The sequence below is a fragment of the Athene noctua genome, chromosome 1 (assembly GCF_965140245.1).
Source record: "Athene noctua chromosome 1, bAthNoc1.hap1.1, whole genome shotgun sequence".
Classification (NCBI taxonomy): domain Eukaryota; kingdom Metazoa; phylum Chordata; class Aves; order Strigiformes; family Strigidae; genus Athene; species Athene noctua.
Genome location: NC_134037.1, coordinates 51,843,991 through 51,866,754, shown reverse-complemented (window position 1 = coordinate 51,866,754; position 22,764 = coordinate 51,843,991). Strand labels below are relative to the sequence as shown.

The 22,764-nt window shown below is 42.8% G+C and overlaps 1 protein-coding gene across 1 annotated transcript in view; it reads left to right on the top strand.

Annotated features, from left to right (window-relative positions):
- SCML4 (Scm polycomb group protein like 4) overlaps positions 1-22,367 on the top strand; it is a 45,924-nt gene extending 23,557 nt beyond the window's left edge. Inside the window, exons 5-7 of the mRNA XM_074923289.1 lie at positions 8,128-8,394; positions 17,032-17,177; positions 22,242-22,367. Of these exons, the coding sequence (XP_074779390.1) occupies positions 8,128-8,394; positions 17,032-17,177; positions 22,242-22,367 (539 nt within the window). The remainder of the gene's footprint in view (positions 1-8,127; positions 8,395-17,031; positions 17,178-22,241) is intronic.
- The last annotated feature ends 397 nt before the right edge of the window (positions 22,368-22,764 follow it).

Genomic DNA, 22,764 nt, shown 5'->3' with positions numbered 1-22,764 from the left:
ATTTATACACACGAGCACCTTTTATTATTCAATCTAATATATTTGTCAGCAGCTAGCTTGTGAATTTACTCTACCTTTTTACTCAGTTTGGACAATAAAACAGACAACAGTGTTGATCTGTTCCCAGCTGGTTTCATTCCCTGGTTCTACTGCATTAAACACAATGTGGCTGTTGTCTGGGCTGCAAACACTCAAGGGAAATCGTTTAAATAATGAAGAAAAAAAAAAAGCCTATGCTGAAGTCCTTGTAATCAGGACAACATTGGGTTTTGGAAAATTCTCTAAAAAATTTAGATTCTTGATGCTAACTGACTGGCAGCTTCTCCTCAGGGGATTCGGCATTTCAGTTACTGCAAAATAATTTTTAGTAGCTAGGACACAGCGAGATGATACATGGTGCAGTAAAGCCTCAGACTAAACCCTGGAGAATTCACTTCAGGTTTTATCTCCACAGTGTGACCATAGTTTCGGTGTTCATAATATCTACATTCACAACTGGATGAGGCTTATTTACATTTTCCTCTTCTGACTGACTACTACCCCTGCTTTTTCTCCTCTGTGGATGCAACTGCGCATTCCTATAACCCAAATGCAGAAGTTATCCTGTAGACTGAAAAACACCGGCGTGACAGCCCTGAACCACTGTCAGCCAATGCCCTGGGCTGCCTGCTCACTCGCTGCCTCTCTGCAGCAGCCTCAGGGATGCTGTGGCTCCTCAGGGACATGTCTCCATGCCACTCTGTCTTGGAGAGCTGCAAGCAGCTCAGCTCTGCTGCCACGAACCAGGTGTTGCTCCCTGTAAGATTTTCCTTGCCCAGCCAAACTGTGGCAGCCATAGGCTGGCGCGGAAAAGGCCTGGTCCTTGCCCGGCCCTGCAGGGTGCAGATGCTTGCACCAGAGAGTAGTGTTGACAAGGTGTAGGAACACCTACTAAGGGGTAACATCATTTTTGTTGTGCTCCATGTCTGGATGGGAGGTGGAGCTAAAAGGAATGGTTTGGTGTTGTAATCCCAGAGTAAATCACAGCAGGCAGAGCTGGTAAATCTTAATCCATCATAGGAAACTCTTATCTTTAGATAGATGCATGCAGGCTCAAGCTACAAGGAAGATAAGGTGCATGGTCCATTTCTGACTGGACAGAAATGTGTGAGGCTGTTCGGCAGACAAAGAAAAAGTTACTTTTTAACCTTTTAAGAGCTGATGTTAAAACAGAAGATAGCAGTTCAGAACCAAGGCATATCTTTCACACTCTTAAATACTGTTTAGATCTCTCTGCTCTCTCGCTCTCTGGCTTATACTAAAGTGAACTCATAGTTAAACTCACCTGAAGTATTCCCTGCTGCATTTTTGCGTTTGCTTTTTTTGTTCCTCACTTTTATTTTTCCTTCCATGAAGGCTGAGATGCAGGGTTTCTAACATCCACAGCTGCTTAAGACTGTCTCTTCCCACTCACCCTCACTGCCTCCCAGACAGGGCAAATGCCATCCTTGTGTGAGGAGCTGGAGCCAAGCTCAGCAACTATAAAATACAGACAAAGATAAAACCATACAAGGACCCTCTCAATATGTTTTTGACAGTGTGGCTGGCTCCTCTCAAAATGACTGGGAGATGAGAAAGGGCTGGTCCTGGCTGGAGGAAAGGAGAGGTCTGAGGAAGCTATGATATCATGCTGCTTAAAATATGGAGTTCACATGTGGTCAACCCATTATAGAAAATATATGGTAGCACTTAAAAAGGTACAGGGAAGGGTCAGAGGGCAAAGTCCATCACTAAACAATATGAGGAATAGGAGACAACACAAAAAAGGAAGAATAAGGGAGGAGAAGAAAGAAAGAAAGAAAGAAAGAAAGAAAGAAAGAAAGAAAGAAAGAAAGAAAGAAAGAAAGAAAGAAAAGAAAGAGAAAGAAAGAAAGATTGACTGTGAGGAAAAGAAGTTAATGGGGAATTTAATTAGAGCAAATACAAATGATCGAGCATTGCATGTGGTGGAGTAAAAAATTATAAAATGATACGAAAGTATTGGCCCAGAAGGAGGGGCAGTTGTCCCAGGAAGCTACTGGTGTGTAAAAGAGGACCTCCCTGGTTTGGGGATCAGCGTCTGGTGTGCTCAGAGGTGGGGGTGCTCGTTTTCATTGGTGCCCTGCGCAACCTTCACCTGGATGCAGCCATTCCATGGCTGTGCAGGGAATGGGGACCCTAGTCCCAGTTCACTGCCTTGACCTCAGGTTGTGCTGTCCAAGCAGCAATCTGGGAACAAACCCGGAGAAAAGCATGAGGTATCAGGGAAGGGAAAGCTGAATGAATGAATGAATGAATGAATGTATGTGTGATATGGATGGAAGGGGAACAGCCTGAGGAAGAAATGGCTACGTAGGTCAGCAGTGCAGGAGAAGGGAAAATAGAAAAGGGAGATAGGAAAAGAGCTGGCAAAATGGGAAAAGGGTGATGCTGCTGGTGTGGGAAAGCAGCATTAGAGTGAAGTCAAGATGGTGGGAATATGACAAAAGAAGCAGTAGGAAGAGATCATGGGGAAGAATAGAGGGAGGAGGAGGAGGTAGATATAAAGGAAGGAAGCCTGAGACAGGTAAAGGGAGAGAGGGATATAACACAACAAGTGATGTGGGAGCAGCAGCAGGTGAGGAAAGTGGCACAGGATGTGATTGGCCTGGGAGAAGAGGAGAGAAAGCAGACTAGAGAGTGTCTCTGAAGAAAGAACTTTTATCTATAGGAGACATTTTAGCAGAATCAGTTTGTTTGATATTTTTTTTAAGATTAAAAAAAAAAAGCAAGAGATTAGATCTGCTCAGGAAAACATCAGCTAAGGATCATGTTTCCTGGGTATACACTCTTCTTCATTTCCTGCTTGACTTGAAATTGATTTTCATTTGCTTTCCTAATGCACAATGGGAGACATAATTTTTTTGTCTTTCTGGAGAGTCTCTATTCCCAGACACTACCAAAGGTCATTCACACATGCAGTATGCATCCATGTGGCATGCTGTAGTGGCATACAGATACAGCCAAGGCAAAAGATTTAGTATGTCATAGAGGTGAGACAAGTATTTTTCTTCATCCTAATGGAGAACTGGGGTGCAGAGATGACTGATGACCTGACCAAGGTCACTCCAGAGGTCTGCAGCACAGCTCAGATGTGAGATGCAGGTTCTCATGCTGTTTTAACTCTCAGCTGACCCATCTTCAGGAATTTGATTAGGAACCATACAGGTTACTACTTTAAAGAAACTCAGTTAAAAAATGTGCATTTTTAAATTGAGAAAGCAGTTGTTTGGGTTTTTTTCTCTTCCCCTTTGCTTCATTTTAATGTGTGCTGGATGTAACAGCCTTGGGCTTTTCAATCCAGATGCCTGTAGACCATTAATGGAAAGGAAAACTATGCCAAAATTGCTTGAGCATCTCAGGGTGGTGAAGAGTTGTAACAGAGACTACTGTGCTCAAAGGAACGGCTCGAAGCAGCTTTCTCATAAATCCTGCTTTAAAAAATTGTGTACTAATTTCTCACTAGTGTGTGCCCTTCTGCTGACTACCTAGAAAATAAAATACAGGAGTGTGACAGAATACAGAAGAGCTAAGCTACAGATTTATGAAACTGTTGCATTTTAAACCTCAGTAGAGAGTTATATTTTCTTCTATCGTCTTAGAAAACATGGTTTTCCCTAATTGGCCAAAGTGGGATTAGGAGCTGTGAAAGCTGTACACTTTACAAGGCCTTCTGGGAGGTTACAAAATGCAGATATTTTCATGCATTGGTGGTGTCCCAACCCATGCAGCTTCTCTGTGGTACAAACTAACAAGGAGCTGAAGAAATATGACCACAAAATGCTTCCACAGTCTTTTGTAGTTTTTGGACAGTGGAGCCCGGCCCTCCCACTGCCTCCTGTGCCACTGTAAGGGGTCCTGGACCCCTCACACGAGCCTTTGCCACAGTCCTTTCCCACCCTTTATGGCTGCTTTTTGGAGTGAAGAAGACATCAGTCACAGGATTAGAGGACAGTTCATGTGGGACCAGAAGATTGGACCAGACCCCAGGAGGTCTCTGGTCCAATCCCTTACCCAAAAAGCAGGGTCAGCTATGTGGTCAGACCAGGCTTTGTGCAGTTGGGTCTAGAAAATCTCCAGTGCCAGAGCCTGCACGGTTTCTCCAGGCAACTTCTGCCACTGCCCTGCTGTGCTCAAGGGGAAAAGGTTTCTTCTTGCATCCAGCCTGAAGATTTAATTTCAGTTTTTGCCTGTTGTCTCTTGTGCTCCTGCTGTGCACCACAGTGAACAGCCTGGCTTCATCTTCTTGGTGACCTCCCCGTGGGTTCTGTGGGGCTGCTGTTAGGTTCCTACCCTCAAGCTGCCTCTCCCCCAACCTGAACAAGCCCTGTCCCCCAGCCCCTCCTCATGGGGCAAGTGCTCCCAGCGCCAGGCATCTTAATGGCCCTTTGATGAACTCATGCATTTGTCTGTATCTGTCTTGTATAGCAGAGACTAAACCTGGATGCCAGGTTAGATCCCTGTAGTATTACACTTTTTACTGGCCTCCATTAACTGGGTGCCATTAACTGTCACTCACTAAACCTGATTATCCGACCAGTTTCTCACTCATCCCAACCATAATGTTCTAACTTGGTTGCAAGAATATTGTGGGAGACACAAATCCAGTTGCTTTATGATAGAAGGCAACCAGGTTGATCAGGTGTGACTGATCCTGGATGAACCCATACAGTCCCCCATCACCTCACCTCCTCTGCTGCTGGGAGGGGGATCATGATGCCTTCTCCTGCAGATGTCTTCTCTGCCCTAAGGTGTCACTGGGGACTGTATCACCCCTCAGGGGCATAATGGATCTCTCTGAAAGTCCCCTGCACCAGCCTGCCTTTCTTCCTCCATGTGGGTCTCTCCTGAGGGTGGGTAACTTGTTGCAGGGCATGGGCTCATAGAAACATGGTGCTCAACGTGCATCAGCTCCTCAGTTTTACAAAGCAGCCTGCAGTCAGCAGGGAGCACAGAGGCTGACCAGCCCTTTTTAAAACTGTGTAATTTAAAACCTGTAACCACACATACTTGAATGCAGAGTCTCCTTTTTCCTAATCTAACTGTGACCTGCATTTCATCATGAGCTTCTTTTGGTCAGGAGGAGGTGACTTTGATGAGTTGCTCTTGTAATCTACTGACTGCTCATGTCAACTTGAAGATCAGGAGCTCTGAAAAGGCTTGCTTAGAAACCTGGTTGCTTGAGATGATCCCTGCTCTCCCCTGTCCAATGAAGACATGAATATGACTTTTCAAATTCCCAGAGCACTTGTCACTGGGGCATGTTTCAAACAGTAATAAATGAAGGCTCCTGCTTGGTCTGTGGCAATAGACATCATTACTCCCATTTTGGAGCCCAAAGTAGAGACATGTGGAATAAATTGATCTAGATCAAGGGAAGAGTCTTAGGCAGGGTCAGGAACAGAACTGACAGTGTCTGGCTCCTCGACATAGTCTCGTACACAACTCACGGGTTTCCTTCCACAGGGAAATTTCACCCACACATGTCTTATTTCACAAAGACTACTGCGAGAGTCTGACATGAGTCAAAAAATCCCTGGTGCCTGATCACAAATTTTGGAGTCATTTATATCCATAGTAATAAAAGTTGTATGCTGTTTATTTAGCAGGGCTCTTTTAATGTGCTGTTTGTTGTTTTGATAGTCTGTGTCTTCTTCATATTGTAATCATATTAAAAGAGAGTTCTTTTCCTGGAATAAAGAGGTAATGATTCACAAGAGGGATAATTATTCCATGCAGTGCAGGCAGGATGCTGCAGAAAGAGCTGTCTTCTTTATGCATAAGAGGCTTTTATTGCAAGTGTTCTACACAGTAATTAAATTCCTTTGAATGAGGAGGCTTGATTGGATTTTCTTTGGTTTATTGGGAGGAGTCTGAAAAGCAAGGTATTTAGCTCAATTGCTATACAATTTTGGCATCTGTTGAAGGTTAGGGAGAAAGGTTCAGAGTGCCTGATTCCCATTTCTCTTATGCTAGTGTTACATTAGCTGAACTCTGTTGAATTCAATTGAATTACACCCTATCTGTATTTGTGTGAGAATCAAGCACAGAAATCCCTGGCAGAAAACAGCAGGATACCTGAATGCATGCTCTAAGAATCCAAATTATCTAAAGCAAAAAAAGTCTTGCTAAAGGAACATTACTTGCAGTTGCAAAAGCAAGGGCCCAAAAGCAAGGAAACTTCACATTTACAACTGTCCTTCAGAGCTGATGTTTGCCTTATGGAGAGTCCAGCCTTGGCCCAGAATGGGACAAAGTTTTAAAAGACAGCAGCAAGAAAATGAAAAGCCAGTCAATCATGTAACAAAAATCTGTGCTGTGGCTTGACACACGAGCCAGGATGCTGGCATGACACAACTCTTGAGTATTTGAGTTGTCAAACTAAATCATGTTTGTTTAACATCAACTACTGTACACAGCTGCCAAGGTTTTGGGTTTTTTTCAAAGGAAAAGAGTAAAAATGTAAATTAAAAGGGAAACTATTATATACAGCCTCAACATCTATTAGCAATGGGATTTGAGTCTTGTAGCATAAATTACAGCATAAATTCTTTCTGTTACTCAGTAAGGCTACACAACACATCAGGGGGAGACCATTGCTCAGGCAGGGGAGGAGATGTGCAACACCACGGGAGTAATTTCACCCTGCTCAGATGTCTCTGGAGGAGAGTACGCGTGATGAGAAAAGTGGCATTTTTAACAGCTCAAAGAAACATCTTGGGGCAATGGGAGGCACTTTCCTAATCTAGGGTCTCCCTGCCTGCCAGATGTGATCACCTAGTTTCACACAGTGAGAGTGGGAATCTCTGAAACACAGGTTGCCTGTATTTGTAGGGATTATGTGAAGGTTTGGTTGTCAGAGATGTTTCGAGGGGCTCTGCTTGTATCCCAGTGGTGGTGGTCATGGTGGTGGAGGAGAGGATCCTGGGGCTGGGTGAAGGGACTGCTGGTTTTGCAGGAAGAATGGCAGTGGGAATGAGGAGAAGGAAGAGCTTTGACTATGTTTTGTGAAGACAAAAAAGGCAAGTATGAAGAGCTGGGCTATTAAGACCTGTTGGGAGGAGACTGGGACTGGCTGGAGGAGGACAATGACACAGATACAGAGATTGCAGTCCAAACAGTGAAGCAAGATGGGCCTGGACCTAGGTCTGAGGGGAACTGGCAAAAAAAGTCTGTGTACTGCAAATTATGGGGCTAAACCTGCTTCATGCCTGTGCGTTAGACCCCTAAGCAAAGTGGAATATAGGTATCTAAAATAGGTCTGTAAGTGCAAATTCTGGTTTAATGGGAGAAGTCTGAAAAGCAAAGTGTTTATCTCCTACACGGTGTACAAAGTACAACGCAGAGGAGGAGAACCAGAGCAATGGTTTGCAGTCATCCATGATGCTGGCACGTGTGTCTGAACCTGAGACAGGTCTGGGTGACTCACTCACACATCCCTGCCTGTGATAAACCATGGGTGTTCTTGTCAGCCATCAAGCCTCTTCTCCTTGCTGGCTACCAAGCCTGATGGATGTCTGCAGCTGAGGATATTTTCTGATTAATTTTAGTAATTGCAGCCAGAACGCTTTGGTTTATTACCTTCACTGCCTTCTACTGGCTGCCAGGTGTTATGAACCCAACAAACTTCTGTCCTGTTGTCCTCCTCTGCCTTCTTCCATTTTCATGTTTTTTCAATGAAAGACAGAGCAAACAATAGCTGCACAATCCTCCAGTCTCAGTGGTATATGGGGAACACCATGAGACAATTGGGATCCACCAGTCAGTGGCCGAGGACTTTATGAAGAATATTGCTGTAAGCTGCTGCGGATGAGTCACATCAAGCCATAGTTTCCCTGCTGTGACTCTGCAGACTTCTGAGTGGTTGTGCTTCCCTTCATTATTTGTTAATTCCCATCAAGGACCCCTCCTGGAGCCAGCTGTCTGTACAGAAAGTTGGAAACGAGGTTAAACTTTTTGCCAAAAAAAGGGAATTTTAGTGAAAATATACATATAAATTTTTTTCAAGGGCCAAATTAAAAATGGTTATGTTTTACTGATGTTTCTTTTGTGTCTTGGCTTCCTGAGCAGAAACAGTTATACCTGAGGACTACCTGACTGATCCTGTGAACATGAAGCGATACAGCATGGATCCTGCCGATTCTGCCTTTGGTTGCATGGGCTCCATGTATGCCACGCGGCAGAGTCCTGCAGATGGACGCCCTGCTGGAGGCTCCTCTTCCTCCTGTAGCCATCGTCCTGCCCAGATGTCTTCAGGGGGATCCTCGTCTACTGCCCTGCGGCAACAGAACTCCAGCCCGACGAGGAATGGGGCCTATCTTGAAGGAAACGGAAGTGGTAATATAACCATTTAGTAATGTGTGTTGCTATGCTGGTGCCATGCTGGAGTCTTAACTCACTCCCAAATTCCCAGGAAAATTAGTGAGGTGGCTCTAGGTTCACATCCATCCAGACCACTCACTCTTCCATTTAGAAGGAGAAATAATAACCTATGTAAACACAAAATCAATCCGTTCATCATTAAGTAAAAAGGTGAATGTTTTCTAATGCTGTTATTAATTATGTAAACATATGTATTATGTATAATTGTGTAGCAATCACAACTGTTATTATCGACTTACACATATAAATATTAATATATAAGGCATTCCTCCCAAAGATTGATACTGCCTACAGGCAGGTACCTGTTATTTGTGGGACACCAGCTATGTACAAGATATGATGCAGAGCAAATCCAAATATTAGTACCTACCTCAAAGCATTTTAGCAAAAGGTTTTGCTTTCTGGTTGTGTGATCCATCTTGCCCCTTTAATTATGAACAAAGACAGATTTTACTTGAAAAAGGCTTCCCAGCAAAACATATTTTTAGAAATCATCCAGCTTGCTTCTCAAGGCTCTTTTATCCTTCAGGAAGCAAAGTGAAAAGAAGTTTATCTGCAAATTCAAGGGATGCTATGGGAATCATTGCATTCAATAATGCATCTTTTCTCTCTTTGTAATTTTGTCCAGTTACCCTGCTAGGATTTATGTTTGCTGGGTCGGTCACTCTGCCCATTAGCTATATTCCCTATTAGCCATGACACTTTTTTTTCTCTAGAAATGACTTGGGTTCATCAAATGGGTTAGATAATTCCCTGAACTTCCGTTAACTTTGTCTTTGTTTGCATTTTCCAAGTTCTCCATTAAGAGGTCTTTATCAGTAGTGATTCCAACAGTGTCTTCACCCTTTACTAATTATTCAAACTTCGTTTATGCATTTTTCATCTTGAAGATAGATCTAACAAAGGACTTGAGTGTCTCAGCCATTTTTAAGTCATTAATTTCTTTCCCTTCCTCATTTATTAATGGAATCTACTGTCATTCTACTATTATTTTTTTAAAAATCTTGATATATTTGCAGAAGCCTTGCTAGTTCCCCTAGCCCCTTTGTCTACCATTAGCTCTTTATACTGTCTTTCTGCCCCTGCATTTCTCCTGGAAGCTGCAAGTGATTCTGCATATTGTTGCTCAGTAGCCACCCCAGGACATCTTTCTTGTAGCTGCAGATCTTTGCATAATTCCTTCACATCCCTCACCTCCCCAATGCCTGTATTATTTCTTGTCATTTCACTATTTAATATTTTAGAATACTATTCTTCCCAAATATGTATTACCAGTATTTATACTTGTATTTATTTATCTAAGTTTGCTTTCTATAATGTTCAGTACCTACTCAAAACCATCACTCACTTTTTGCTATTATTTTCACACACTTGTTTCCCTAGTTTACCCTTGCGTTACTCTATTACACAGACCACACATAAGTGTTCAGTTCTCATCATTATTTTTTTCGTTACTTACAGAGTCAACTTTACTCAAAAGCAAAGTGGATAGTATAGAAATGTACTACTGCAAACAACTTGTAAAAGCTTGTCACTAAGAACTGGGGGCCTCAGTTACAAAGAAAAGGAATTGAAAAGCCCTTTCTTTCAGATCTTGTTCAGTGCCTCTCGGGTTGGCATAATCAGGTGCTGGGAGGACAAGAGGCTTACTGTGCACAGGAATCATTTTCCTCTCTCCCACTGCTTCCCTAGAGCCTCCTAGCAGAACTGGGACCCTTTCGTCAAGCTTTTTAGTTGGCAGCTGTGAGAAGCTAAGATTTAACAATGTTGTTGCTTGCTTTGAAAATCTTTATCATTCTGCTTGGGATCGGTCATTATCTCTTTGTATAGGGGTCAGAGCAGTTCAGAGCAAAGGTCTGCCTAGCCGCGCATCCCGTCTCCAGCATGAGACAGCAGCACACCCCCAGGAAAGAGATCAGTCCAGAGATGATGGTGCTTCCCCACTACCCTCTCCACCTTCGGAAATTTGTGGCTCAAGGGTTTCCTGAACCAGAAGTGGTGGATTCATATTTAGTAACCCTTCATAGATTTTTCTTCCCTGAATCACCCAATGGCTTATTGAATACTTTGTGCTTTTTCAGCATCCACAAAATACTGTGGTAGAGTTCCTGTGCTTAAAAATTTGTTTGTGTGGAGAAAAGCCTTGGTATCAGGGGTTTGAATCTATATTCAAGGGACTGAAGTATAAAATCAGAGGTCCTTAGGCCTGCTTATCCTAATGACTTTCCTTTCTTGTTTCTGACTGTGAATGCCACTGTTTCCTTGTGTTAGAAAAGTCATGCAGTGGTCATGCAATAGTCTTTGCAGATTCCTATATATCTCTAGCTTGAAACATATTAAAGCACTTTGAGGAGCAAAGAGGAAGAGATTGCTTTTGGACTGGCACCTGTGATACTTGGTTGTCTTTGAAGCAGTTAGAGGTGACTTTAAGCTGCTACATATGACACTTCGGGTTAACAGGACTCATCCCAAAACCACTTAGCATTGACATGCATCTGACACTTGCAAAGACTAGCTCATCTGGGACCTCAGGGATATTTGGCCAGCTCAACAGTAAAGGCTCCCTAAAACTGACAGTTACGCAGTGAACACAATGAAAACAGTTAATCTGTTGATATTGATGATTTATAATTATTAACAATTTATTAGTCCCATTATCATCCATTATAGATTAGGGTCTGCCATAAAGGTGCATATGGAGATGGGTTTGCTGTCAAGGTCTCCGACAGGAGGAATAGCAATCCCCTGTGCTCTACCAATATGCACGACTACATCAGCACAAATGGCTAGTGCATGTCTGTGCCACCACCATCCATCATACTTACTCTGATCCACTCAGCTGCTTTCTGGAGCCTTCAGCAGAGAGTGTCCCACAGTCCACGGCAGGAGCTGGGTCCTCTGAGGCAGTGGAGAGGCGTTTGCTCTCAGACACAGCTAGGCAATTTTCAGTGGCTGTGATGTGCAACATACTGGCATCCATGAAGTCAAGGTGCCCACAGATTCATTACAATATCAGTTCTAGCATTAAAGAAACTCTGCTGTTTCCAGTCACAGCCTGGCTTCATCTCATACTCTGTGACAGTGTCAGCTCTGTAACACAGGAATTCTAACTGTAGAGTCCTACAAAGCACTGCCTGCTCCTCCTTAAAATTAGGGACTGTATTTCTTTGCAGCTATCATACTTTCACACACCATGCTGTTCCCACTTTTACTGGCAATCCCAGTCTTTTAAAATACACATCTTTCTGCAATTGCCTTAGTGCAACCACACTGGAGTTTGATTACTGTCTGCAAAATCTCTCTTGCAAAGGTCTTTGGAATCTGCACTTTCACTATGATGTTTCTGCGTGTTTTATTCCTCTTTCTAGGGATAATTTATATGCTGCTGAATCATAAGTGAGCAAAGATGAGTAAGTAAGTGGTGCATGCCAGTTTCTGTTCTTATCCTCTTCAGTTTGCATACTTACAAGGCAGGGATGGGCAGGACTCATTAAAAAGAGGAATAATTTCTCTCTGAAACCTCAAACCAATCCTCTTTACTTATGATAGTTTTGAAAAATAGCTTGCCTTATTTGTCATGGTGGGCAAATATCATGGAAAAAACCATAACCATAAAACATATCTCTGTGCATAGCAGAACATGTCTTTCAAGCGGAATGGATGAGATTAAACCTCAAAGCTCTCATTAATGCGATTGGAAGCTTGATGCCTAATTCTTCATGATTATGCTAAAAAATTCCAAACAAACAAACAAACAAAATCTAATTTCAGAAAGCCAGTTGAGGCTGCTAACAGATAAACATGTACTTTCCTGTCATCATTTGCCAAATTGAAGCTCTTAAATCAGGGAAGGAAGTCAAGGACATCATAAACCTTTCCAAGCCTGCTTACATAACAAACAAAGCCTTTATTCCAAGTATGAAGAATTGCATGTTCAACCACAATATAATAACCTTAACCTTGCCCTGTAGCTTATTATTTTTATGTAGATTTTATTATCCAATATTAGCAGTTAATTATTATTACCTGAGGGCTTTTGTTGAAGACGCAATCCTGCTTACTGATATATTTATTTCCTGAAAACGTTTGGGGGCGCAGGGTTTGAAGTTTTTCTTTTTCCAGAATAATGCTGCAAGCACCGTGTGGGGGCCAGATCCAGCACCTCCCCAAGGCGGTGGCAGCAGAGCTGCTGATGGCATTGCGGGGCTCATTGCTGGGTACCACTTATTCGTCAAACACAGCCTGCCTGTTAATTTTTGAGGACATTAACAGCCTGAAAGTTTTGATGCTTTCAGTGATCTGCTTGCTTTTTTTTTTTTTTTTTTTTTTTTCCCCGTGAAAAAGAGAGGTAAAGAAAGAAAAAAACCCCAAACAAATAAATATTTAATGCCAGCCCAAGGCCACATCTCATGCAACTGGATGCCGGGCTGCTCTTGCAGCGGGTGGAGGAGCACCTGCGATGGTGCATGCCCAGGCAGTGCACGCTGTGCCGGGAGCAGGAGCAGCCGCCTCGCTGGTGGGACAGGGACTCTGCTCTGCTCTGCTGTGCCACGGGGCTGAGGCCACAGCCGGGTGGCACATGGCATCTCCCGCAAGTGCTTGCCAGTGCAAATTGATGTGCTAAGCCCAATCTTCTTTCCACAGCTTTCTGCTGATCGTGGCTCATCAAACCCCTCTGCACTCATTAAATACCCTGTAATTGTGTTCTCCCACACGCATGCTTTCTGATGCCGCTCCTCTTCTCCTGCTTGGTGTGCCCTAGACTTTTAGAAAAGTGTCTTCTACAAAGCCTTCCAACCTGTCCTTGCTTATAGAGGGAGATGGTTTTTTTTTGTGAAATAATTCTTATTTCTCTGCATCTTTGAGGGTCTGCTACTTCTGCTTTCAATAGATTTGCTGCTCCTTATTATCTGCTCCAGTGCAATCAGAGAGAACCTTTTAAAATTTCATTCCCACCCCCTTTCCCCTGAGGCAAAGAAATCATTTAGGCCCGCAGCAATATTAAAGTTCATCTGTCACTCACTTTCCACTCTTATCTATCAATGACCGTACTCCCTCTGGGCTCTGTTTGTTTGCCAAGAACATATTTAGGGAGTCTGTTATTTATCTTTCCTTCTTTTGCAGGTTTAACTCCATTTTAGCATCGGATTTCCTTGTCATGCCTCTGCAGCCATTTGGGCATTAGCTTTCTCTCACTCCATCCTCCTTCTCAGTAAGGTCCAAGGCAAGAGGCAGAGGGGCAGAGAAAAGAAGCCAGACCATGTCTTTCCATCACCTTTGTCAGGCTTTGGCCACTAACCCAGTATTTCTAGCTGTTTCTGCACAGGCAATGGTCTCGACTGGGATGCCCTGAGACTTTTCCCTGCAGAGGAACCTCTTCACTCTCCTTCCCTAATACTGCTTCAGGCAGGAGGGGGAAGTGCTTCCCTCTGATTACCTAAATTTCCATATCCCATTCCATTAATTTGACAAATTTTTGCCACCTGTCAAAAACAGGAAATTGGATTTGACCTAGATTACGATCTCTAAAAATAATTATTGGTCGCGAGCACTCCCATCTCTTTGTAATCTGAGTATTCATTATCATCTTGATTAATTCTGATGACAGGATGGCATAGGATACCCCGGAGACACGAGACTTCCCCATTTATCTAGTTCTTAGGTTAAGTGTGAATACCTTCAGATAAGAAAAAATGTATAGTACTTGCCCTTTTGCCATCAAACACTTTTCTGCTTACTATAATGTTTCAGCAAAGTGATGCTATTGAAACAAACCCCATGCCTTTGTGTAGACATGAAATGATTTATTTTCTTTCATAAAGAGATTACACTTAAATGTATAAACTATGATGTTAAAAAGCCAGAGTAAATTAAACAACAAAGTACATTTTTAAAATAAAATAAAGATAAAGAAAAACAGATTGTTTCCAGACTCACCAGCTACTAACTTTTCCAACTGTTTGTCTGTGAGGTGGTGGCATCCCAGTTTTACTAACAATATTTAAAGGTAGCCCCTTACACACAAGTAAAATAACACATCTTAATAAAAAAGCAGCAGAGAATCCAGGACTTGATTCTGGGCAGGTAAATAAAGACAAAACAATATTTGAAGAGCTAGTATCTACACATAATTCTTATTTTTATGTTATTGTATTATACCTCAGGTAGGGATCTGAAAGGGTTATCTGCACCTGCTAGGGCCTGGAAGAGTTCTAGCCATGCAGTCTCTTTAGAAAGGTCATTTATACATTTGTCTTTAAAAAATCAGATTTATGCTATTGATTGCTAGATTGTGAAGGAGTGAATAGAATTCCCTTGTCATTTCAACCTTTTCTTCCCCTTTCCTTTCATTACAGATATTTCCAATACCTGTGAAGGCTCCCAACGGCTCTCAGGGCTCTCTGTTCCCCTTTGCCCTTTCCTGGCATTTCTGGAAGCAGCGGGTTGCAGGCAGGAGTCACTGGGCCGGAGGCTGCTCTCTCTGTGCCCAGTGTGAATCCCAGGCTGAAGCCCCTGGGCTTTCCTTACATTCATACAAATTTAAGGGAAAAAAATGTGATCCTCAGTAGTGGCACATCTCTCCCGACCATGTTATGACAGTAGCATAGAAACTTCTGCAATCCTTTAGGCACGGCCAAACCTTTCTCTCCCCCCTCTATTTTCTGGCTGGTTTGTGAAAGCCTCTTTTTCTCCCTAACCTTTGGTTTGAGGTGCCGATGTCCTGATAACTCCACACATCAGCTGGCATCCAGACCATCAGCAGATCAGGTAGGGGAGAAATACCCCTCTGGCTCCAAGACAAGTCTCAGTTCTTCCACTTGTCACTGACAAAGTTACTTGATGATACTGATGAACCAGGGGTTGTCCAACATTACCCTGCTCATTTTGCACTCTTTGTCTTCATCGTCTCATGCCAAAGGCTCCAGATGGTGTCTGTACCATTGTGTATTGCATTTATTCTGTGAGTGGAGCCCAGGGTCGTCTGAGTCCATATGAACACCAATCCTCGCTGTCTAATTAAGAGGACCTGCGGCTATTCCTTGTCCTTTATATCCAGAACAGTGACTTAGCAAATGAGAGTGTAATTATCATGATATTTACATCACATCCCATTATGAAGCCCATTGACCAGATTTGCACATTCATAGCTCTGCTGCTTTCTGGAGTTCATCCTTTGTAACTGCATTGTAACCTCATTACATTATACCATAAGATATGCATGGCAGCAAGAAAAAAAATCACCAATATGCACATAAAGCTGTTATTGGGCATATATGGGCAGAGCCTCATCTAATATTGATCAGCACAGCTCTACTGAAGTCAGTGGAATGACAATCTACATAAGCCCACACCCAGCCCACTACATTTACTCAGCACGCATTAGGATCATGTTTTGAGTCATGCATGGGAATTCTCATACATTTCACCTGTCTCTATAAGCTCAGTATTTCTCTGGAGAGCTCAGCTCTTCTCTCAGCAGCTCTGATTGCCCTCTTGGCTACCTGGGGCTTCTTCAGGACCCAGTTTAGGTATCTGTGGTCTCTCTCTACTTGCTCTCTTCTGTTCCTTTTTTTTTTTTTTTTTTTTTTTTTTGTCTTCTGCAGTGTCTGCTTGCTTACCATTTGCATCTCTCTCATTTAAAATTGGGCCTTAACAGAAAGACATGAGCAGATCTGGGCAAGTTAACATTTTATACACCTGTGTGCTGCTGCCTGCTAATGCAAAGTTTGCTTGGTCTGGATATAAACAAATTTAAACAGCTTCCTGTAACCTAGCATAACATAGTTCTTGTAACAGTGAAGCAGCATAAGTGGGGATGCAAATTATATTCATGTGGAGGCTGAGATTTATAATTCTGCAGAGACTAAGAATAAAAACATAAATGCACTTTCATTGCAATGTGCCTTTATTCACTTGATTTAAAGCTACAGCAAGCCAAAGTGACCTTAAATCATCCAAGGTTTATACCGTTAAAAAGTCACATGTGCAATGTTCATCTTCGCATGTTTTAGTAGCTTTCCGAATAGGCATTCATTGGGGACCATCAGCTTCGTGAGAGCCTAAGATTAGGAGGAGATGGGCTAGAAACCTTCCTTTAAGCTCTAAGATAAGTCTGAATATCTGAACACAAAGAAAAAAAAATGCTGTTTGCTCAATCCTGATTTTATCCTCTAGCCTTCACATTCAATGGCAAACTCCTTTGTTTAGTGCTGAAGCATCTTCTCTCCAGGTGGGAGGGTGGTGTGGTGTCTTCTTGAGCCAAGATCCCCGCTGCTTGCAGATCAGACAGCAGGGGCAGCTCGGTTTAAGAGCCTGGCAGCTGGCACATTTTTCCTTCCCCAGCAGGAACCTGAGGGTTTCATGTTTTTTAACGCAATTCACCAGCTGGGATCAAGTCTCCCAATAAGCAGTCAGATCGGAAACTGCTCCAAGTTCCCTCCTCTCCCCACCCCACCATCTCAGGCTGATACTTGCACATACAGATCCAATGTCCAATGTCACAGTGAGGCTGCCATAGTCCTGCACTCACAAACCAAGGAAACCTCTGTGTGCCATTGTAATGCGGTGTTGTGGGCTTTTTTGTACCAATAGCCTCAAGTTCTTCACCAGAACAACAAGATGCAGCTCGGCCATCAAGCAAGAATCCTTTGACCTGGACAGTGGATGACGTGGTTTTGTTTGTGAAGGATGCAGACCCTCATGCTTTAGGTCCCCACGTGGAGCTCTTCAGAAAACACGTATGTAGAAGGCTGCCCTTACCACTTCTGGGTAATTCAAGCCAAGTGCATGGTCAGTCCCAAGAGACAGCCAGTACACGTCATGCACCTGCCTCAGATAGCTTTGGCTGCTCTAGGCAGTGTTTGTGCTCGGCCAGGTTGAACACAAGGCCCTGCAAGGAGTTCAGCACCGCTGGGGGGTTTGGGCTGAAGAATGCTCACTTATTACTCATGAAGGTGGTAAAACACTGGAATAGATTTCCTCGAGAAGTGGTCGATGCCCCAGTCCCATCAGTGTTTAAGAGGCATTTGGATATTGCCTTTAATAGCATGCTTTAACTTTTGGTCAGCCCTGAAGTGGTCAGGTAGTTGGACTAGATGATCATTGTAGGTCCCTTTCGACTGAAATTTCTATTCTAGTCTAGTCTAGTCTATTTATCCTTCAATGGGGAGACTCTAACAATGTCTTCAGAAAATGCTCACTATTTGCTCCCCACTACGCCAGTGTAAATTGTTTCTATGCCAAGCCTAAGAGAAAGCACTGAGGATGTGGTGCTCATTTTTCATTGTCAGATTGGCACAAAAAAGCTTTGTCTCAATGACAATTTCTTCCCAGGATACCTATGATTCTTCTCTGAAGAGCATTTTTTATGTACCTCTAGATATTTAGCATTAGAAACCCAAAACAACTAAACTTTTAATCCTTTCCCCCTCAGTATTATGTAGCTACATAAACAAATTTAAGACCTGCTGACTCACTGGAGAATATGATAGTTGCTTTTTCTAGGCAATCTCCAGTGGTGAAAATGATATTATCCTTAATTAGTAAAGGGGAAGACTGTAAACACACATCTGATCTGGAGTTTCTTATTCTGCTGCTATATATGGAGTTGGCACCAATGCATCTAACAGCATCTTCAGCCTCCTCCTCCTCCTCCTCCATCTCTTCTTGACCATTTCAGCCTGGCTATGAAAATGGATTTTACCCTAAACATGACTTGTCTGAGTTCAGCTGGAGGTCATAGCTTTGAATGTAAGTGCCTGGATCTAGGTCTAAACAAGAACTCCCCAGCTCTGACTCTTGAACAGCACCTCAGGTTGCAAAGCGAAAGGGCTTGATCACCAGGTCCCACTCCTTGCCCATGTGCCAGCAGGGATGAGTGGGAATGCAGGACTGTGGACAAGAGCTGAGGGAGACAACTGATGCACTTCCAGCTACACCCTGGATGCAGAGTTTCCAGATACTGAGGAGAGGAGGTGGCTGAGGAGCAGATGAAACTGAAGAACACAGGCCTTGGTGTCTGCTCACCCTAGGCAGGTACTGAGGCCATCTGCCTTTTTGCAAACAGGTCGGTGGGATGGGAATAACAGAGCAGACACAGAGGTGTTAGGACCAAATCTGCAATTACAGGTCAGGTGCCAGCCTGCCTTCTGCAAAGTCAGATATGCCTTATAAACTGATAATGAAAACATGATGGCCATGTAGATAACCAGGCAGATAAACGAGTCACCTTCAGATTTAAAAGAACTTGCTTTAGGATGAGTTTTTGAGACTATCGGAAGGGGCTGTGCATCAATAGAAAACTCTTCATGCAAGGGAGAAAGAATTGCCATGGCCTGAGGCGTAAAGGTACATGCCAAGGAAAACCAACATTTAAAGTTCATCTTGTAAATATGGACATTGCAAAAGCACCATTTTTGTCTAGTTTCTACTTATAGCAAAAGATGGCACAACGTGCTCTTATTTAGCAACAGGGTAATGACACACTCCAGGCAGTCATGAGCCAGCTGCTCTGTGACCAAGAGATCAGGTTAAATTGCCCCTAAAGACTGTCCCTGTCATCCTTTGTTGAACACCCAGAACCCATGGGCTCTACTTATCATTGGTTTCCTTGTAAAATATGCCATAGGTGTGAGAACCTGGGTAAGATTACCACACAACTCAATTCAATTACATCTTTGAGTTATGTATGTCCCTGCAATTTTTCAGCCTTCAAATCTCATCTGGATTAGCATGGAGACCCCAAGGGTGAGAGACAAGTGATTAGTCCATTAACCTTAGCCATATCTTCCTCTGTGTTCAATCTTTCTATGAAGCAGGTGCATAATTTACTTAGAAGCACTTACTGTCATTGACAAGGCCCAGCTATCACCTGAAATCGTTGCACTGGCAATCAGCTCATCAGAGCTATGACACTGGGAGGGAGAGGGTGGTGGGACCACCAGGCAGAGGAGGCTGGGGGAGGTATCCTGCATGCAGGTAGTGCTCTTTCTCACTGCTATACTAAGCCATTTAGTTGTTGACCACAGCCCCTGCAGCCAGCTGCCCCAGCATGCAGTAACGAGGTGCATCCCACACCTTCCACTACTGCAAGTTGTTGCAGGATGACCTGGCTCTGTCTCTGCTCTTCCCACCAGGAGCAGAAGCTTTCCCTCTTGCCAAGACACCCAAGGAGCTTTGTCAGAGGCGGCTTCTGAGAATGTCCACCAAAGACCGTGAAATACCTGCTACCTCCCCTCTGCTGTTCCCTGCTCTCTCACCAGGGCTGTGTGCCAAGGAGAGCTGAGACTGTAGCTGATAGATCTTTTGGCTTCATGCAAAGGAGCTGTCAGCCTGGCAGGGACCTCATAGTGGAACTGCATGAGAGCCCCATGCAGTGCTCTCTCAGCAAGAGAGACTTGCTAGAAAGACTTGATGGAAAGACTGGGGGAAGGGAAATGGAAGAGGGGAAAGAGTTACACAGGGAATTAGCAGGTAGAAGACTCAAGCTGAGAGGGATCAAAGCAATGTTACGGTCTGACAGTTTACTTATGGCCAGTGATTGGCAAATGCATGTATGAAGGAGACAAAAACCTTTGAGTTTAATATAATTAATCCAATTTATTCAAATAGCAACCCGTCTCTGCCAGCACTAGACACCAGACCTGTGAACATGCATCTTTCTCTAGAGCTTCATCTCGAGTATTTGAGCACTGACCGCCAAGCTGCCACTCACTGCACTCCTGTCACAGGTGGTGGCCTTACCAGGGTTAGGGTCCATGAGATTGCAGAATACAAAAGAAGGGATCTATCTATCTATCTATCTATCTATCTATCTATCTATCTATCTCAAGTAGGATATAGGTCCTGAAGTTGTTGATTTTACTCAGAACTAGATGCTTAAACACCAATGAAGATAGGGACTTTTGTCTTTCTCATTAAAAGCCTCATCCTGGAGGACATCCACAGCCAGGTGCAATTCCTGTTTGCATGGCACACAGTTTGTTTAGGGGCTACTCTGCTCTTTGGACAGTATCCTCAGAAAAAGTGCTGCAAGAAGCCAGCACAAACAGATTCATTCTTGCAGATGAAATCACCTTCATTCCTGCAGGTGAAAGCTGTATGTTTATACCCCCTGTATCATGACCTTGCAGCTCATACATTTGCTGCTTCCATTCCCTTGCAGGAACATGGCAATGTTCTGCAATATTCTAACTTGCAGTGGGCCAGATCTCAATTCATGTGAAACAAGCGAATTGTGTTGATAGCACTGAATTTTACCAGCTCCAAATCTGGATCAAGATCTTCTGGTGGGACTATTGCAGACTTGGGGACCATGCTACAGAATCCTTCTTTTAAAAATTATTTTTTAAAAGGGCTGACACAGTAATACTGTAGAGAAGTCAAGCCAACAATCTGCACAGGGACATGGCTAATATGGGATATTTAATTGGATATGAATGCTCCCTCTGGCATACTCTTGTCATGGAGTTTAATTTTGACCCCTACACAGTAATAATAAAGAAATAATAAAATGCTGAGCTCAACATTTAGAAACAGCTGCCTCCGCACCAAACCCTTGACAGTGTTTTTACCCTATGGCATCACAGTTCCAGGAGTTTGTTTTTCTTTCTTATGCAAATATTAATGTAATACTTATTCTTACTTTATCTTATCTTCCTTAAAATAATGGGAAGGAGCGGGGGGGAGGGTGAAGAGAGTTTCTATTATGGATAGTGTGGGGGTTGCAAAATGAAGAGCATTAATTGATTGAGTTAATCAGAAAGTGACCTTAACTGCTCATCAGCTAAATCACCTACTGAATGGAATAATAATGATCAGGGCAAATGAGGATCCATAGTATTGCTTAATTAGTAGGTAATGGATCACAGAGGAAAGACCTGACCATCAAAATCATGGAATACAATATATACAGCACTAGTGCATGTGTGTAAGTATGCACACACCCACAGCACTAGTTATGTTTTAGCTCTGATTGTGTAAGTGTGGTGGAGACTGCGGGGAGGGGTAGTATTTTTTAGCAGTTGTTCTAGAATAGTCAGAAAAAACAGACAAGCTCAGGATCCAAGGAAGGACAGCTGAAATCTTCTGTGTTTTACAGCCCATAGTAAAACAGAGTCTGTTTCTCTGTGCACACAAGCTACTCTGTGCTCAGTACAGAACTCCGTCATTTCAAAAGGTTTTCAAGCCAATGAGTCTGGGATAAACAACTGAAGTTTGTGACAATTTCCTCCACTTACATGAGGGTTAAATTAAATTTGAACAAATTTTATTAATAAATGCAACAAAACAAGTAAGTTACTACTATCTTTCAATTTAAGAAAAAGAAACAGATATATATCAAGTGTAGTGGAGATATGTGAAACATGAAGATAACCAGGGATAAAGCTGAAACTGAGATTCAGAGGTGCACTATTAGCAGTTCATGAGGCCACATCCCTCCCTCCCTCACTCTGTCACTCATTCCTTTCTTTCAAGGCTGAATAGCTTTTCTCAGAATTGAGCTTAGAGTAACCCTGATTTTTAAAATAATCCTCATGTTTTAATTGCAAAATAACTGAAAACGTAGACAAACCTTATACTGCCTTGAAGAATAAGACGTATTATTTGAATGTTTCCTTTAGAGTTTCCTTCTGTCAAACTGCAGATTTCAATTTCTTAAATGAAATTTCAAAATGCATGACATTTTAGCTAGTTCTACTCTAAAAGACATGCTGTTTCTGATTCACCTTGTTTAATGTGTCAGGACAAGCACTGAAAGGGAGTTAATACATTTTTATTCTCTTTCTCTCTTTTGAAATCAGGAGATTGATGGCAACGCTTTGTTGCTGCTGAAAAGTGACATGATCATGAAATACCTGGGGCTGAAACTGGGACCTGCACTGAAACTCTGTTATCACATTGATAAGCTCAAGCAATCCAAGTTCTAACAACTTCTTGAACAACAAAACCTAAATCTAGATGGAAAACTAAAGGTAACATTTGCCTTACAGAAATGCATTCATTTGCAGATTGTTTTTCCTTCTTTTTTAACAAAGACTTTGTCTTTTTTAACATTTCTGCATCGTCACCTTTTTTTAATCCAGTGGGCTCTTTTGGGCTGCTTTGTGTTAATGATTTGCCAAAAAGTATATAATTACAATAATTATTTTGTATCATTAATATTATTATTATTATAGTAAGTCCTATTTTTGTAATCAGAAGTGAGAAATCAAAACCAAACACAGCTAGGCTATATGCTGAGGACTGCTGGAAGACTAAGCAAGAGCTCCTCACTTGCCATGGGTCTGCCTCGGAAGAGTAACTGCTGACCTGCATTGGCTGGGC